General features: G+C 48.9%; 2 protein-coding genes across 2 annotated transcripts; one reads left to right on the forward strand and one right to left on the reverse strand.

The window, feature by feature from the left end:
• Window positions 1-977: 977 nt before the first annotated feature.
• On the forward strand, window positions 978-4,459 carry ASPHD1 (aspartate beta-hydroxylase domain containing 1). The gene is made up of 3 exons (XM_058710592.1): window positions 978-2,089; window positions 3,340-3,453; window positions 3,989-4,459. The coding sequence occupies exons 1-3, from the start codon at window positions 1,210-1,212 to the stop codon at window positions 4,096-4,098; spliced, it is 1,104 nt and encodes a 367-aa protein (XP_058566575.1). The 5' UTR covers window positions 978-1,209; the 3' UTR covers window positions 4,099-4,459.
• Window positions 4,406-17,740, reverse strand: KCTD13 (potassium channel tetramerization domain containing 13). Its single transcript, XM_058710593.1, has 6 exons — window positions 17,298-17,740; window positions 15,820-15,989; window positions 7,968-8,057; window positions 7,826-7,878; window positions 6,970-7,165; window positions 4,406-5,249 (listed from the first exon to the last, which is right to left on the reverse strand). Exons 1-6 carry the CDS (start codon window positions 17,539-17,541, stop codon window positions 5,013-5,015), a joined length of 990 nt encoding a protein of 329 aa, XP_058566576.1. The 5' UTR covers window positions 17,542-17,740; the 3' UTR covers window positions 4,406-5,012.
• Between the last annotated feature and the right edge of the window lie 408 nt (window positions 17,741-18,148).

Here is an 18,148-nt window from a genome sequence, read left to right on the forward strand (position 1 = left end):
TCTTCCAGGAGAATGGCAAGTTTACACGTTTATGAGAAGTCGCAGGGGCGGCAGGCCGGGATCTGGGGAGGGGAAACCCCTTCTCTTACATTCACGACCCCGGCCAGCGGCCAGGCAGCTTCAACTTTGATTTTTTTTCTCCTGGCCTCTGTCACCACGCCTCTGGGGCGCCCTTTTCAGCACCACCAGCCAGCGGACAGCTCTTCTCGGCCCAGCCGGAGCGGGCCCGGCCCCCCGCGCCGCCGGCGATTGGCTGAAGCCACCCTCACTATCAATCAGGCTCCCGCCGGGGGCCGGCTCTAGTGAAGGCGGAGGGGGAGGGGAGTCACAGGCCGACTGGTCAAGGGATCTGCAGACCTATGGACGGGCCGCAGTGTCCCTGTCCTCAGTCCGCGAGCGCCGGCCTTGTCCATCAGTCCGCGCGCCCGCCCCGCCCCTTGCCTTGCCACGCCCCTCCTTAGCCCCTGCCCCTTCTTTTCGCATTGCGGGGCGGCTGGAGGTTGGCACAGTGCCCCCTGCGCCCCACGTGGCGCCCCGTCGGGGCGGGGAGGCAAATCCGGAGACGACCCCCCCCCCCATCCCGGCTGAGATGCGGCTGCCACTGGGTGGGGGCGGGGGTAGCTAAGCTGAGAGGACTGTGGGGATGGGTGACGTCAGGGTGAGTGGGAGCCAAGGAAGGAACGAGTAGGAGAGAGGGAGGGAGGGGGGAGAGAGAGAGAGAGAGAGAGAGAGGAAGAAGGAGAGAGAGAGGGAGAGAAGACCCGCGGGTCGGGTCGAGTGAGAAGCGAGGGCAGAGGGGAGAAGGGGGAGGAAGGAGAGAGAGAAGCCGCTGCGGAGGACGACTGGTTGCGGGTTCCCGGGGCTGCGGGTCCAGGTGGGGTAGGAACTGCTGTCCGGGGAAGCTAGAAGGGAGGGAGAGCTTAAAGAGGGGCGGGGAAGGGAGGGAAGAGAGGAGAAAGGAGAGCGGGAGACAGAGAGAGTGGAGAAAGGAGAGGCTGAAGGGGAGAGAGGAAACTGCCGGAAGGAGAAAGGAGAGGGGGTTGGGGAGGAGGAAGAGGAGAGTGTTGAAGGAGAAAAAAGAGGTAGAAGGAGAGAGAGATAGAAGGGAAGAAAGAGAAAGGAGGGTTGGAGGTATTTGAAGCAGGTGAGAAAGAGGAAGCTAGAAGGTGAAGAGAAGACCTCAGAAGGAGACAGAACCAAGAGTGGGAAATGTGGAGGGGAAACAGCCCAGGGGGTAACCCTGGAGCAGCCACAGAGGGAACCGGTGGAGAACTGGGGGGACAGGGGAACTGGGGTCTGGAAGATGCCCCAGGCCTCCTGGCCAGGGCCTCCCTGCCCATCGTGCCTGCGTGGCCATCGCCCCTGGCCTCCTCAGCCCTTACCCTGCTCCTTGGAGCCCTCACTTCCCTTTTCCTCTGGTACTGTTACCGTCTGGGCTCCCAAGACATGCAGGCCCTGGAGGCTGGGGGTCGGGCTGGGGGTGTCAGTGGAGGGCCTAGGGGATGCTCTGAGACTGGCAGGCCAAGCCCTGGGAGCTCTGGGGAGCCTGGGGAAGGACTCAGGACAGAAGGCCTAGTGAGCCGTCGCCTGCGGGCCTATGCCAGGCGCTACTCCTGGGCGGGCATGGGTAGGGTGAGGAGGGCAGCTCAAGGTGGTCCAGGCCCTGGGGGAGGGCCAGGGGTCCTGGGCATTCAGCGCCCAGGCCTGCTTTTCCTGCCAGACCTGCCCTCAGTCCCCTTCGTGCCACGGGATGCCCAGCGGCATGATGTGGAGCTCCTGGAGAGCAGCTTCCCTGCCATTTTGCGGGACTTTGGGGCTGTGAGCTGGGACTTCTCAGGGACAACTCCTCTGCCTCGGGGCTGGTCCCCACCCCTGGCCCCTGGGTGCTACCAGCTCCTGCTGTACCAAGCAGGCCGGTGCCAACCCAGCAACTGCCGCCGGTGCCCGGGTGCCTATCGGGCACTGAGGGGGCTGCGGAGCTTTATGAGTGCCAACACCTTCGGCAATGCTGGCTTTTCTGTCCTCCTGCCTGGGGCCCGGCTTGAGGGTCGCTGTGGGCCCACCAATGCCCGGGTCAGATGCCATCTGGGTAAGTAGATGCTGCCTACAGACAACCTCTTTGCCTCCACGATTCCTCCTCCAGACTCTTCTCTGCCACCAGAGCTTTCTACACTATGGTTCTGATCATGCCTCTCTTCTCAGAAATCTTCCATGACTCCCTGTTGCCCACAGCAGCATTTCCTGAGCTTCAGTTACCTGCGAACCATCTTCATAAGCTTTGCCATGGTCATTTTCCACCTGTACTGTTTTTCTCGATACCGATTCTCCCTACATTTTGTCTCGCTTATTTAAAAGGAATCTTTAGAGAACAATGATAATCAGTATTACTTGCTCCAAATAGAAAGGACTCATAAAAACAAATTTAAACTTAAAGAAAGAAGCAAGCTTTAAAAATCCCAGCTAAATACTCTAGTCTCTCTGAGGCTGAAGCCTCCACTCTCTTCCTTTAGAAGGGAGCAGTGTTGGTGGGGTGTTAAAGTTATGGTAGCACCAAACTGAGATTCTCTTCTTCATGTTTTAAAAGCTGAAAGAAAATGGAAAAGGAAACATTTTTTGTTATTTAATGTGCTGTTACTTAAAACCTTGTTTTGCCTAAAAGCATTTTGTGTGCCACCAGTTTGACGTGTCCTTCACTTCGAAGCACACCAGTCTCAGGATCAAGTCCAGATTCCTTCTCTCCTCATCTCCCACCTGTTCCCTTCCTCCCCTTCCCTCCCACCATGTGTTAAATCATGAGAGCTTTCTGGCTGATCCTGGCAGATGCCACACTCACGCTATCCTCAGTCTAGAATGTCTTTCTCCCTTATCACCTCCTGGAAAAATCCTACTCAGCCTTCAGGACTCCACTTTCAAGTGCCGCACCGCCTCTGGGAGGTCTAACTATTCCCCATCATTGGAGTTGGTGCTCACTTTTCTCACAGCACTCTACTGTGTTGTGGTCCTGGGGCCAAAGTGGATCCATCAGTATTATACTAATGAGGGCCAAGCACACATTAAGTAGCTTCTTGAGTTAAATTGGCAGAAGCCCAAGAAAAGATGCCACTTCCTCCAGGGAGCCTTCCCTTTTCTCTGAAACAAATATTGTGCTTTGCACTGCCTTTCCTGTATCTCCCAGCACTTCAGCTGCTACTATATCGTAATTACATTTGGGTCACCTTCCAGACAGCAAAGAGGGACACTACATGGGGTGCTTAAGACTTGCAATTCTGCATTTTGACTAAATGGGTGGGCCCATTTGACGGAAGCAGGGGTGTTGGATGCCCGGGTCTCTTTCCACAGGCCTGAAGATTCCTCCTGGCTGTGAGCTGGTGGTCGGGGGCGAGCCCCAGTGCTGGGCTGAAGGACACTGTCTACTGGTGGACGACTCGTTCCTGCACACAGTGGCTCATAATGGTAATGGGCTCCCGTTCTGCTAGGAGGGATGAGAGACTGAGTGAAAGGGAATAGAGACTGCAGAATCAAGCCCAACCGGCTTCCTGTCCTAGCACCATCATTTTCCAGCTGCATGACCTTGAACGAGTCCTATAACTTCCCCAAACACCTGTGAAATGGGGCGATCACCTTCTTTATTGGGTGACTGCAAGGATTAAATAAGTTAATGTAGGTGCATAGCCAAGTGGTTAACAGCACAAGAGTCTGGGCTTGAACCACCTGGGTTCCAGTCCTACCTCTGGCACTTACTAGCTGTGTGATCTTGGGCAGGTTATTTAATCTCTCTGTGCCTCAGTTACTTTGTATGAAACGGGAATAATTGTGGTACTGACCCTCAAGTTTGTTCTGATGATGAAGAGTTAACATATACAAGGGGTTAGAACAATGCCTGGCACTTATTTACAAAGTGTTTGCTGTTAGGAGCACCAGGCGAGTGCTCTGGCATATAAATAATTAATGTCAGCTGCTCTCTTGTCTCCATCCCCATGTGCCCTAGGCTCCCCAGAAGATGGGCCTCGAGTGGTCTTCATCGTGGACCTTTGGCACCCCAACGTGGCTGGGGCTGAGCGCCAGGCCCTTGACTTTGTCTTCGCACCAGACCCTTGAAGGAAGGGGCTCCCTTCAGACATCTAGGCTGGAGAGATGCTGCACTCAGGGATGGCTTGAGTGGTAGCCAGGACTGCCTCTCCACTGCAGGGGGTGGGGTGGGGCTGCGGGTGGGAACGGACCAGCCAACACTGAAATACAGATTTTAAATCCTCTCCTAACTCCTGACTACCTTTTTCTAGCTACCAGCCCAGTTCAAGGCTTTGGGCAGGAGCTCCTGGCCTGTCCCATCCAACTAGCTAAGTACCTCCTTAACACAAGCCATCTCCCCGATCCTCTCCCTCAGAGCCAGCACCAGACCCTCAACTCAACTTTATTCCAATAATTTAATAGAAAATTAAAATAAATAATATGAAATAGATTGAGAAGATGGCTGAGCTGGTGCAAGCCCAGGCCAGCCTAGTACAAAGTTAAGGAGGTGGGGGGGGGGGGCTGGTGGGGGAAGGACAAGGGAGGGAAACTACCCTGCACGGTGGTGGGGAGGTGGTTCAGAACATGGTGGATGTCAGTAAGGGCTGGCTTGACACTTTGGCGTGTACAATGTGCTGAAAAAGCGGGGGGGGGGGGGGGGGGACGGGGGGGGAGAGAGAGAGAGAGAGAAGGGGAGAAAGGGAGTTCTAAATCACTCTAAACCAGCTGGTGAGGGAAGAGCAGGACAAGAATGGGATAAGGGAACAAATGCAGGCCTCCTGAAGGGCTCTGACCTAGGGAGGGGGCTGGAATGTACCGTGCTGTTAGCAGTGAGGTGGGAATGAATGGAAAAGGGCCACAGTGAACTGTACCATGCAATGAAGGGACAGAAGATGGGCCCACGACTTGGCCAGCAAAGCCGGGGCAAAGGTATGGGAAAAGGAGGGAAAGAGAGAGGAACTGGGTTCCAGTGGCAGGAGGAAAACAGGGAGAAAGGTCAAAGGTCAGTCCTTGAAGACAATCTGTTGGCCATGAGGACGCTCGTCGTGGGTGATGTGGCGCCGGACATGGATCCTGCGGACACGGTGCTCTCGGTTCTCCTCATCCTCCCCTCGGCCTGCCCCACCACCTCCAGCTGCACCCCCTGTGGCCTCCAGGAGGGCTGGGTCTGGGCCCCGGGGAGTCTCGTAGATCAGGATGTTCAAGGTCTCCTCAAAGATCCGGGCCTCTGGGAACTCCACCTGCAAAAGGCCAGCAACCCCCAGCTCCAACCCTCTGATCCAGATACACAGACGTGCCCCTCCCCCAGCTGGCCCTGCACTGACACACCCCTGAGCCTTTGCAATCACAGGTTCTTTGGCCTGGACTATTTTCTTTGCAAATTTTTTACTCAGCAAAGTCTTACTTATCCTTCAAGGTCCAGCTCTAAAGTCAGGCAGAGTTATTTGTTTTCTCTCCTTTGCTGCCAAGTCTTCTTGGTATGTTCTTTCATTTGACAAATTTTTACTGAGTGACTGCACTGTACCAGGCATTGTTCTAGACATTCAGAAGATAGCAGTGAATTAAACAAAGTTTCTATCTGCAGAAAGTTTACATTCTAGGGGGAGGACACAGACATACAAGTAATAAAAAGGGGGCGGGATTGTCATGGCCAGGAATGTTACAATTTTAGAGACGGAGTTCAGAGAAAGTCTCGTGGAAAAGGTGACATTGAACCAAGAGACAAAGGAGGAGGGAAGGAGCCGGGTGGATAAGCAGAGAAAGAGCAGTCTGGGGAACAGGCAACATCAAGTGCAAGAGCTCTGGGGCAGGAGTGCACTTAGTATAGTAAGGAGGGAGGCAGTGGAGAGAGTGGAAAGGAGTGAAGTGAGGAGGTGATGGAGGGTCTCTTTGTGTGGCCTGGAGGGATATAACTAACTCTTAACAAGCTGCATTCTCATTACTGGTTTATCTTGTTTTCCCAATTACAGTGGAAACTTCTTGGAAGGTGGGTTGGTCACTCATTCATTCATGCATGCATTCAATGAATGTTTCCTAGCTTTCGCTGTGTGGCAAGTGCCTGTCTAGTACTAGAGAGATAGGAAGAAAAGGTAGACCCCCTACGCTCAAGAAGCTAACCCCTTGCTGCTGGTGTGACAGCCCCCTATCTCCGCCTCTGCCTGCTGCAGACTAAGAAGGAAGTATGATCAACTCTGGGGTTGTGGGGTTGAAAGTTCATGAGCGAAGGTGTCCCAAAGAAAGCTGTGCTTGACTTGCGTCTTAAAGATTAAGCACAAGTTCATTAGGCAGACGGGGCTGAGGAAACAGTCTAAGAAGAGGGACAGTGTGTGCAAAGGTGGGGAGGTATGAGATAGCACTGGGTGCTCAGAGGGTGTATCTGAGGCTCTTCCCTCATATCAAGGGCAGAAGGAAGTAGATGCCATGACAGAGCGCTGGTACTTAACCAGACATTTCATTCACCTTGATCTGAAGCCTGGTGCAAAGCTTAGTGCAGAGTGCTCAGGAAGTTATCTGCTGATGACTGTCATGTTAATGACTCAGGAATTATACACTCACTTGTTCTAAGAGACCTGTGTGTTCTAAGGTCCTGAGGTTTTAAAAGCCTATTTTGAGTCATGGACCCTTCTGAGATTCTAACAACTATGGTCTTTCTAAATGGAAAGATGCATACACACTCCCAAACTTGCAAACCACTTCCAGATAGCCTGGAGACCCAAATGGCCTAGGTAAAGAATCCCACTGTAATCCAACACCTTCATTTCATGGCAGAGAAACAGGCCCACAGAAGTAAGGTGACATGCCCAAGGTTACAAAAGACCCTGGAACTTGGAACTGCAGCTCCTAGCTCCCAGTAACGGACTCTCCGCTGCCTGGTCTGCTGAGCTGCCTTTGTCCAGTCCAGGGTCCTGGTGCTGCCCACCACCACAGCCCTCCCTGATCAGACTCTGAACCCCTTCTGACCTTGGTCTGCTTCTTTTCCGTGGCATAGACAATGGAGGTGCAGCACACCTCGGCGATTTTGCGGCCCTGCCCGTAGAAGGACCAGCAGCAGATCTCGTCCCCCAGTACATCCTTGAGGAAAAGCAGCCGCCCATGGAAGCGCAGGGCCAGTTTGTCAAACAGCTCGATGTTCTTAAGTAGGTTGTCATCTGAAGTGCTGAGGACCAGGGGCCAGGAGGCCTCAGTACACTGGCATCCTGCCCGCTGTTCCCCTAGCCTAGGGGCCCCCCTACCCAGCACTCTGGTCCTGCCCAGGGGTTTGGTGCCCAGCAGGGAGCTTCCTCCACCCCTGGGGCCAGGCTAAGCGGGCCTCAGGGAGGACCAGCATCTGCGGAGCAAATCCCAGCACAGCGGAGTGGCTCCCAGTGCAGGCTCTGGGGCTGGGCTGCTTCACCTAACGTCCTAGACCAGCTGCTTTTTAACTGAGTGACACCAGGAAAGTTACTTCACCTCTTGGTGCCTCAGTTCCCTCATCTGTAAAATGGAGATCACAATAGTACCGACCTCAAACGACTGTGAGGATGATGGGAGTTAATACGTGTGAAGCACTGACAGCAATGCCTGTTACGGAAAAGCACTTAGTAAATGCCAGCCATTATCATCTAATCCTCACCTCAAGCCTGTTTACTGGTGATCACATTGAAGCTCAGGAATGAAAATGACCTGCCCAAAGTGCCCAGTGGGTAAGTGGCAGAGCTGGAACCCTGGTCTAGGCAGGCCTTCTCTTTGTCCCTCTGTCCCTCCCCCTGGGCCCAGACCTGGGCTGTGCTTGAGCTCAGGACTCCACCCGGTGCACCTCCCGCCCCGTGGTGGTCACCTGGTGTAGGAGTACTTGTTGTTACTGCGGTTGTGCAGGAGCTTCACCACGGGCTGTTGGCGGAGAGAGCATGGAGAAGGGTGGGGGTCAGGCTGCAAGGAGAGGCCCCCGGCCTCCACCCTACAGGGCTCAGGGGCCTCACCTTGGAGGTGCTGGCCAGGAGCTGCTGCTCCTCCCGGGGAGATGTCACCGTGGGGATGAGGCACAGCGGGGACAGGTTCTCCCTTTTTTGCTGGAGAAGAAGCGGAAGGTGGTTAACAGCACAACCAAAGGTCACTCACTCCCCCACTTAAAAGCTGTCAAAAGTTGTTGTTGCCTTTGGGAAAAAAATTCAGACTCCTTAGTGGTCCACAAAGCTCTGCAGGATTCAACCTCTCCGATCTCATCTCTACCACTCTCCCCTACTTGCTGGGCTTCAGCCCCACCCATAGCCTGTTCCTTGTGCCCACCCAGGCCTTTGCTGTTCCCACTGCCTGGAATGGTCTACACTGTTGTATGTATGGCTGGCCCCTTCATACCATTAAGATAACTCCAACAGTACCCCCTAGAGGGTGCTGGTCCAATTCCTGAAGCTCCCTGACCACTACTAGAGTAAAGTAGGCTCCTCTACTTCCTTTTCACATTAACAGCTCATTCTTCATGGCTCTTAGTTCTTCACATTTTCTCACTTTGGGGTATGTTTGCTTATGATCTGGTCTCTTCTCACCTAGGGAATTCCTAGTATACAGTGGATGTTCAGTGTCTGTTCAATAAATGAACTTGGTTGGGTGGGATGAGGTCTGAGGCAAAACCAGATACATGGGCTTCTTTCCTCTTTCCTGTCTTTAAGAATCTTTACGCCAAAACCCCTCTCACCTCTCTCAACCAGAAGATCTCTTAACTAGAAATTCCAGGGGCGCCTGGGTGGCGCAGTCGGTTAAGCGTCCGACTTCAGCCAGGTCACGATCTCACGGTCCGTGAGTTCGAGCCCCGCGTCAGGCTCTGGGCTGATGGCTCGGAGCCTGGAGCCTGTTTCCGATTCTGTGTCTCCCTCTCTCTCTGCCCCTCCCCCGTTCATGCTCTGTCTCTCTCTGTCCCAAAAATAAATAAAAAAAAACGTTGAAAAAAAAAATTAAAAAAAAAAAAAATAAATTCCAGAAGATTTTTAAAAATTAGGGCACCTGGGTGGCTCAGTCAGTGAAGCGTCTGACTCTTGGTTTTGGCTCAGGTCATGATCTCACCCGGTTCATGTGTTTGATCCCCACATCGGGCTCTGTGCTGAAAGTGCAGAGCCTGCTTGGAATTTCTCTCCCCTCTCCTCTCTCTCAAAACAAACGAACAAACAAACAAACATTAAAAGAAAAAAAACTCATATGACTTTTTCTAAAATTAATATGGAAAAATAAAAGTCTATTACTTAGGTCAATTTTTAAAAAGAACCAAGAGAAAAGACTGAATCTATCATATATTAATGTATCCTACAAAGCCATACTAAAGAAAACAGTGTGGTTTTGGTTTGGGGGAACAAACAAGAAACCAATGGAACACAACAGAGAGTTTGGAAACGGGCTGGTGTATATATATGAAAACATATTTATAAAGAGGACACCACATATCAGTGGGGGCAAGTATGAAGTATGTATTGGTTACTGCTGTGTAATGAACTATCTCCAAACCTGGCAGCTTAAATCAACAATAAATATTTATTATCCTAGTGTCTGTGGGTCAAGGATTCAGGAATGGCTCAGATGGGTCGTTTTGGCATAGGGGTCTCCCTTGAGGTTGTAGTCATGTCACCCAGTGCTGCAGGAATCCGAAGACATGCCTGATTTGGACGGTTTGTGTCTGAGAAAGCTTATTCATATGGCTGGCAAATTCATGCTGGCTGTCGGCAGGAAACATCTCATCCCTGTCATCTGCACCTCTCCATAGGGTTGCTTGCGTGTCCTCACAAAATGGCAGCTGGCTTCTCCAGAGCAGATGATCCGAGAGACCAAGGTGATGGGCTCAAATGTCTTTCATGACCTAGTTTTGTCAGCTCTGTTCAGTGTGGAAGGAAACTACGTGAAAGAATGAATACTAGGGAATAAGAATCACCGGGGACTGCCTTGGAGGCTAACTAACTCTACAGGCCACCTTCTGGCTCCTTTGATTCAACTCCTTCCCATTGAAAAACACACTTCCTCCTTCCCAAGATCCTCCAAAGTCTCATCCCATTTCAGCATCACTTGAAGTACAGAATCTTATCTAAGTCAGTGTAGGTTGGGATGAGGCTCCTTAGGTGTAGTTCCTTAAGTATAGCTCCATAAACATTTCCACTCTATCTGAAGACCCGTGAACTAAAGACAGCACTCATCTCTCCCATATACCTACTATGCAGTGGTGGAACAGGCATTAGCACAATCACCGGGGCACTCTTGTTCAAACGGTTGGGGAGGAGGTAGGTGGCACACAGAAGTCACTGTTTCGTACCAATTCTGTAATCCAGTTGGATGAATACCGGGAGCTCTCTGATGCCTACTCTTATTCAGAAATGATTCTCTATGGCTCTTGGCTCTGCCCTGAGTCATCCTCCCTTTTCCATGAAAGATAATCCATGCTTGCAGCTCCATGGTTTCCTGCCAGTAGAACTCTGGGGGTCCAAAGGTCTTGCACGGTCTGTCACTTTTGGTCCAAGCTGGCAGGGTTTCTGCCAATATAATTCTCTTAAAAACTTAATGGGTGTCTTGTGAGTCCTGGGGTTCAGTTCATTAGACGAATGCCACACCCACAAATCTTCGTGAGATAAGCTGTCCTCTACTTTGGGCTTGTGCTGAGACTGCTGAGGGGTAACACCCTTAAGTTTCTTAGAAGCACTATTATTTGATTCAAAGGTTCTCTGAGGCATCTTCTTGGATATTTCTGAAGTCTTAACAAAGGATTTTACAATCATATCCTCAGTTTCATCTTTAGATCATGTTTTACTGAGAATGCCCTATATTTGATCTTTGCCTGGAAGCCATTTGTTAATTTTAACATCATGCGTTACCTGGAAAGGCTGGGGACTTTCAAACCCAGTAATACCTGGCTCCTTTGTGTTCAATTGTTTTTCCTCTTGCTTACCCTCTCCTCTTCTATTTTACTATCAGCAACAATAAACCCAGTGGCACCTTCAACATTCTTTCTGGAAATCTCTTTAGCTACACCACCCAGATCATTAGGTACATTTTCCACTTTCTACATTACTGTAGGAGACAGTGTTGTTAAACTTCTGCCACTACATAACAAGGATCCCCTTTACACCAGTTTCCAGTAACATTTTCATCCCAGCAGCCTACTCCAAGGTCATCAGACTTCTGTGAACAGACCCTCTCAAGCTCTTTAGGCTTTTATTAATATTCTCCTCAAAGCCATGCCAGCTTGTGCCCACTTCCCAGTTCTAAAGCCACTCCTACACTTTAGAGTTTTGTTACCACAGAACCCCACTCCAGATACCCAATCTGTTCTCTACTGCTGGGTAACAAATTACTACAAATTTAGCAGCTTACAACAATAAACATTTATTATCACACAGTTTCGGTGGATTGGGAACTTGAGATCACGGTCCTGGCCCAGGGTCTCTCATGAAGTTGGGAGTCCAGACATTGGCCAGGGCTGTAGTTATCCGAAGACTTGACTGGGCCTAGAGAATCTGCTTGAGATAGTTCACCCATATGGCTGGGAGTCTGTGCTGGCTATTGGCAGGGGGCTTCAGTTCCTCACCAAGTGAACCTCCCTTATCCTCGTGTGGCAGCTGGCTTCCCCCAGAGTGAGTGACCCGAGATAGGCAGAAATGGCAATGTCTTTTATGACTTGGCTTTAGAAGTCATACACCATCACTTCTGCAATATCCTACTGATTACATAGGTCAGCCCTATTCAGCGTGGAAGGGAACTAAACAAGAGCATGAATAAGGAGGAAGTAAGAATTGCGGGTGGGCATCTTAGACACTGGCTACCACAGAATATTTAGTAGGTGGCACTGGGAAAACTAGTTCACTCTATGGAGGACAAAAAATAGTTAAATCCCTTCATAATTTACATTTCTAACAGTGAATTCCATTTAGACCCATATATGAAAGATAAAACCATAAAGCTAATAAAAGATGTAGAATGGAAAAAACAAACAAAAAACCTTTTTAAGCAAGACCCTGAAAGGATATACCATTAAGGGGGGAAATAAAGGAGCGGGGAGGAATTTGACATTAAAAATCAAGAATTTCACAGGAAGCCTAGATGGCTCAGTCAGTAAGCAGCCAACTTTGGCTCAGGTCATGATCTCACGGTTCATGAGCTCGAGCTCCGCATCAGGCTCTGTGCTGACAGCTCAGAGCCTGGAGCCTGCTTCGGATTCTGTCTCCCTCTCTCTCTGTCCCTCCCCCACTCACACTCTGTTTCTCTCTTTCTCTCTCTCAAAAAAAAAAAAAAAAAAAAAAATTAAAAAAAATCAAGAATTTCTCCAGTTAACAACAGAAAACATGACTTTACAAATAACCCCAGGTCATAATGTTGAAGGAATAATAACAATTATAATTACTCCACAACCCTAATGAAACTACTGATTCACATAAGGATTCTCAACTGGTGTGTGGTTGATAGATAACTGCCATTCACACAGTGCATAAACATTACACAGATTGCTTTACAGCTGGCACGAAGGAAGTGTAACTATAATGGAGGGATCTGACCATTATCATCTGAATCTAGGAGCCAATTCTGAGCATTACCAAAGATGGGTCATATTAACAATATTATGGGTCACTTCATATAACACAGTATGAAATACATAAAATTACCTACAATGTATTCTAACCAAAATGTTTAGTGTCAAGTCTTTAAATCTACAGTTTATAGAAAACTCAGAATAGGGTAGAGTAACAAACCAAATGACACCACAGGTAAACAACCACACAAATTTGGAAAGTGGGTCACTGTGCAAGACAGCTGGTGGTCTCTTTAACAAGTCAGCATGAACAAAAAAGGGATGGTTTTCGGCTGGAAGAAGACTTAACGGACATAATAACCAGATGTAATGCAAAGATCTAGACTGGATCCTGGTTTAGATGAGTCAGCTATAAAAGATGTTTCTGGAACAAATGGAGAAATTTGTATACCCTGGATGTTAGATAAGAAAAAAATTTATTGACATGGAAAGATGGCAATCATTAACAAATAAACAAAAAAACCAGACTACAAAACAACACATACAGCACGACCATAATTTGGCACACACACACACACACACACACACACAAATAGACCCGGAAGGATATTTGGTGCTTTTATTTTTTTTGATTATCTGTGTTTTCTAAATTTCTACAATACATATATATACTGCTTTAAAAATAATAAATGGTTATTTATAATAAAAAAAATCAAGGATTTCTATTCAACAACAGGTGCCACAGACAGGTGACATTTCAAGAGAAAATACTGGCCACAATTAAAACTGACTAGAAATTATCTGAAACAGATTTTCTCAACTAGGATTCCTCACCCAAATCGCAAACCCAGCAAATAAATAATTTGAGTAACTATTTTCTCAATTCTTCCAAGGATGATAAGCAAATAGTACCATTCTAGCTGCACAGGAGGAGAATAAACTTATTATGTGCAATATATGCCTTAGGGCTTAATTCTCCCCAGGAACTAAACTAAAATATGCAAGGCTCTTCTGCAAAGCAACAAGAAAAAGATAGGAAACTCAGTAGAAAATTTGGTAAAGAATATGAATAGGCAATTCACAGAATGGGAAACCAAAAAAGTGAGTTAAGCATATGAAAAGATGCTCAATTCATTAGTAATCAGAGGCATGCAAATTAAAATGAGATCACTCCATACGAATCAGATTTGCAAAATTAGAACACTGGATAATGCTGTGTGTGGTTGAGAATATGCAGAAACGAGATCCCTTAAGCATTGCTGATCAAGAGTATCAAGTGCTTACAGTCAATGGGGAGAGTAATGTGAGGATACTTGCTGAAATTTATTTGTATGTGTTCTGTGACCCAGCAATTCCACTCCCAAACATGAGAAACCCTGGCCCAGGATCCACACTCACAGTGGCAGGTGGCACTGTTTGTAGGGGAAGGAAGAAGTAGGAGGCAATCTAGGTCTCCAACCTCAGGGGAATGTATAAATAAAATATGGTGAATACAAGCCATAGATTCTTGTGCAGCAGTCAGAAGTAAAGAACTAAATGTACATAGAGCAACATGAATAGATCTTGAAAAAAGTGTTCAAACAGAAAACACAATCGATAGCTCAATGCCATTTATGGATATTTAAAACATGTACATATATAAAACAATGCTTTTAGCTTTTCAAGGGTACAAACATAATCCAAGTATATGTATCAAAACATTAGAATTGGAGGGCTATCTATGGGTCAAAGGGAAATGGGCAAGGGACTGGGAATGACAGGGAAAAAGTAAAAAGAGAAAAGATTGTATACACCAATAATGATTAAGTACCACGCACTGAGGAGTATGATGAACTCAATTCTCTAAACCCAAATCTTAACAAAAACAAAACCTCCAGGCAAACAAGAAAACTCTGAGTGGGGTGAGGATGGGAATGGTGTCAGGGAAACCTGGAAAGGAGGCAGCTGGAGTACAGAGGAAAAAGCACTGCACCTGGGAATCTGAGCTCTGCAGCTTACTGGCTCTTTGACCTCGAAGGCATCCCCAACTTCCCTCCTTTATGTCGAACAGGAGGTACAAGATGTACACACAAATAGATAGCAGAATTGCTCCTGACACACAGTGGGTGTGAGGTAACACTGGATAAATGTAGAACTACAGAGCAGGAACCCACTTTCAAGATCATTTAATGCAATGGTTTTCAAACTGCAAGTGGTTACTCATTAGTGGGTCATGAATAAGTTTAATGGGTCCCAAAAAGCATTAAAAAGAGAACAGAGTATATCAGTGTGTATTTCACTAAAAGTATCATTTCATAAAACTCTTATTTAAGTTATATATATGTGAGTATAAAGTGCATTTTTTCTTCTATGGGATGCAGTTTGAAAAACATGGATATTGTCCAAAGGAACTCTATATTTTTGGATTTCCAGAACCAGTGAGTATTCACCAAGACAACAGAAAGTTGTTAATAGTTGCCACTTTTTAACACATAAAGGGCATTAAAAAAAACCCTCATTATCTCCTATTAATATTGTATCATAAAAGAAAGGACATGTTTAACATTGTAAAAGTAGAACAGAATAAAAGGCTTATGTAAAACTCACTACACTGTACATATTTTTCTTGTTTCCCTATCTTTTGGAACATGAGGACAGAATGCCAGAGGTAGGAAATGATTCAATCAAGGTCATTCAGTGAGCTGAATGACCTGGCTATGCTTTCTATCTCCTCAGAATCCTAAGAGATCCATAGAAGAGAAGCCCAGCAGTTGGGGCTCTGGAACCCCCAACCTGTTGTATTGGGAGCAGTTCTGCTTCTAGGATTTCAACACTATAAAAAAAAAAAAAAAGTTAAGAAAAGGAAAAAAAACCAAACCTGGTTGGAGGTGGAATGCTGCCTCCCAGGACAGAACCAAATCACACAGGTCACTATATTCTAGTTTAAATTAGTTTTTTGTTTTTGTTTTTTCCTAGTGGTACATGGAGTTATTTAAGATTTCTGAGCAAGGAGGAGAAGAGATTGGGATTGTGTTTAAGGACCATCATTCAGGTGGTAGTGTGAGAGCTCCATTAGCCGGGTAGGAACAGCAAGGAGAGAGCAGTTATTTAACAACTGCATTAGTCCTGGCATGAGGTGGTGAAAGAGGTCCTTCTTGAGGCAGCAGGGATACAGTGGAAAGCACCCCCAAATTTTCCGTGGTCACGACCAGTCACGGCCAGGCCACGGGCAGCATCTCTGGACAGTACCCCATATGCCTCTTCTCTCTCTCTCTTTTTTTTAATGTCCTAGTATCTAACTGCTTGGGCAGCTCTCCCAGGGACACGGGCATAGGGTGGGACCCAGGGACCCTCACCTGCAGTGCTAGCTGGCAGTCCTCAATCAGGCCCTGTACCAGGTAGTAGCGCGCTTCGCCTAGTAGCTCCCCCAGCTCTCTGGTACTCTCAGGCAGTGGCACGGACCCATCCCGCAGGTAGTTGAGGATTGTACCAAAGTGACGGCCGCTCCGGTCAATCAGCACCCAACCTGGTGGGGTGGAGAGAGGCAGGAGGAAGGCTGGCTTTGTAGGTGGCTCCGGAGCTGCTAAACTTTTATGAAAAACAGATTTTCCCTCTTCGAGTCTGAATACTGATCTGTCTCAGACTGCTGCCATCCCCAAGAACATCCCTTTTAAAAATCTCCAGGGAGTTCTCCCATAGGCCCCTTTTTAACAACATATTGCAGACACAGAGAATTAACTCCCTTCCAAGTCTGTCCCATGTTGAAAAACCTCTCACCGTGAGAAAGTTATTACAGATTACCGTATCAACAAACTCTAACCTTTGGTGTTAATTCTGACCATCCTACTTAATTAAAATGTCTACCCCATCCTCCAGTTCACTACCATTTTAACGTTTATATTATTCATAGAACTTATTACTATCTGCAATTACGTGTATTTTTTGCATGTGTACTTGCTCATTATTTTCCTCCTGCTCCCACAAAAAAGTAAAGTCCACAAGACTAATCTTGTTTGATTCATTTACCAAAGTATCTCGGGCACTAACTGGCGCTTTACAAATAATTGCTGAATAAATACATTCTTCAATTTCAGATATTTGAAGACTGAACTCCACCTCTGAAATTTTAATTCTCCTGCTCTTACAATCCTCGTTATATCCCTCTAAATCCCCCCCGCCCCTCACAAAAACTTTAAGGTTCCACCGGGGCATGTGTGTCCAACCCTGAAGGCAACACTCCAAGAACGTAAGGTTCACTTGCCAAAGAGAACTGTCCACCCTCCATTCTGGTGTCCCTAGCAAACCCAAAGCAGCCCTTTTCTACAATCTGCATTTACAGATGAATCCCTAGAGTGTACAGGGACCTGTGTTATAAGAACACGCTAACAGACAACTCCTCCCGGCTGGTGGTTAGCAGTGCTGAGGTAGAGAGGCAAACATAAGGCTAAGCAGTTAGAAGGAACCTGAAGGTTGCCTGGAAGGGCGCTGCTGGCAGAAGGGCTGGTTCCCAAGTCGTTTGGGCAGAGGAGCAAAGGGTGGGAGAATTGGAGGGAAGTGATAATAAAAATTCTGAAGTGACACGTTGAATCACAACCGTAGCACCTGTTGCGGGGGGGTGGGAGGGAAGTGATGTTCCATAAACATTGGTTATTTGCAGGGGGTGAAGGACTGAGGGAGATTATGGATGAGAAAGGGGAGATAAGACGGGATGTGGGGCTGGAGGGAGGTGAAAAGAGTTGAGTGGACGATAGAGACGAGAGAGGGGGTAGGAGGAGACTGGGCGAAGGCAGACGGGGATCTGGAAGACCACACAGGTGAGGGCGGCGCGGCGTACCTCCCGCATCGGTGAGCACCTCTGCGCGGCCGCTGAACATGGCCTTGAGCATGGTGTCCTGTCCCGTGAGGGTGCGCAGCGTGGTGTAGTGCAGCGAGCCGCCCACGTTCAGCTTCACGTACTTGCTGTTCGGGGTCAGCGGTTTCAGACCGTAGGCGGCGGAGCCAGGCTCGAGACCCGAGGGCTTAGGCGCTTCCAGGGACGGGGCCTCGGCCGCCGCCGGGCCCGAGGCCTCGGCCGACATGCCCGGGAGTGGCGGCGGACGGCTATCCTAGGCTCTCTCCGCACCCTCCGGCGGCTCCCAAGTACCCGGAGACCCAAGCCCTCGGGTCACACCCCCCGGCCCGTGCGACCTCACGCCGCCGCTACTCGGCGGCACTGGCCCTCAGCTCCATCGCGCCGATACGGCCCGGAAGCCGGGGCCGAGCAACTGCGCAGGCGCCTCAAGGTCCCGCCCCCGACCTCGCGGGCTGGCGGTGCGGAGCATGCGTGCTGGCCTTGGGCCCGGTTGGGAGACAGCGCTCCGCCTATGGCGGGGCGGGGCCTTGTGCAAGGCGGGCGCCCCTCCGCGAGCCCGGGACCCTGAGTGTAGGAGGCTCCCCCTCCGCGCCCCCCCCCCCCCGGTCGCGAGTCTGCTGTGGAAAACGAGGTCTCCTCCGCGTCGTTGGGTCTCTGCCCTCAGAGCGCTTCGTGGGCGTGAAGGGCAAGGTTTCCCGCCTCCCATCGCCGCGTTTTTGACAAACTGAGAAGAGCTGCGAACAAAGCACCAAGGGAGATTCTTACAAGAGACTGCTGTGACGTGGCCTTCTAGGGGAGGTGACAGGAGTGCTAGGGCACGCAGGGTGTGAGTA

Source organism: Neofelis nebulosa, chromosome 18 (assembly GCF_028018385.1).
Source record: "Neofelis nebulosa isolate mNeoNeb1 chromosome 18, mNeoNeb1.pri, whole genome shotgun sequence".
Lineage (NCBI taxonomy): Eukaryota > Metazoa > Chordata > Mammalia > Carnivora > Felidae > Neofelis > Neofelis nebulosa.

Coding starts and splice junctions, on each gene's coding strand:
- ASPHD1 (XM_058710592.1), top strand. CDS start 1,210: ATGTGGAGGGGAAACAGCCCAGGGGGTAACCCTGGAGCAGCCACAGAG. Junction 2,090..3,339: donor CCGGGTCAGATGCCATCTGG/GTAAGTAGATGC, acceptor CTCTTTCCACAG/GCCTGAAGATTCCTCCTGGC. Junction 3,454..3,988: donor GCACACAGTGGCTCATAATG/GTAATGGGCTCC, acceptor CATGTGCCCTAG/GCTCCCCAGAAGATGGGCCT.
- KCTD13 (XM_058710593.1), bottom strand. CDS start 17,541: ATGTCGGCCGAGGCCTCGGGCCCGGCGGCGGCCGAGGCCCCGTCCCTG. Junction 8,058..15,819: donor ACTGCCAGCTAGCACTGCAG/GTGAGGGTCCCT, acceptor CTTCTTCTCCAG/CAAAAAAGGGAGAACCTGTC. Junction 5,250..6,969: donor CGGAAAAGAAGCAGACCAAG/GTCAGAAGGGGT, acceptor GGCCTTTTGCAG/GTGGAGTTCCCAGAGGCCCG.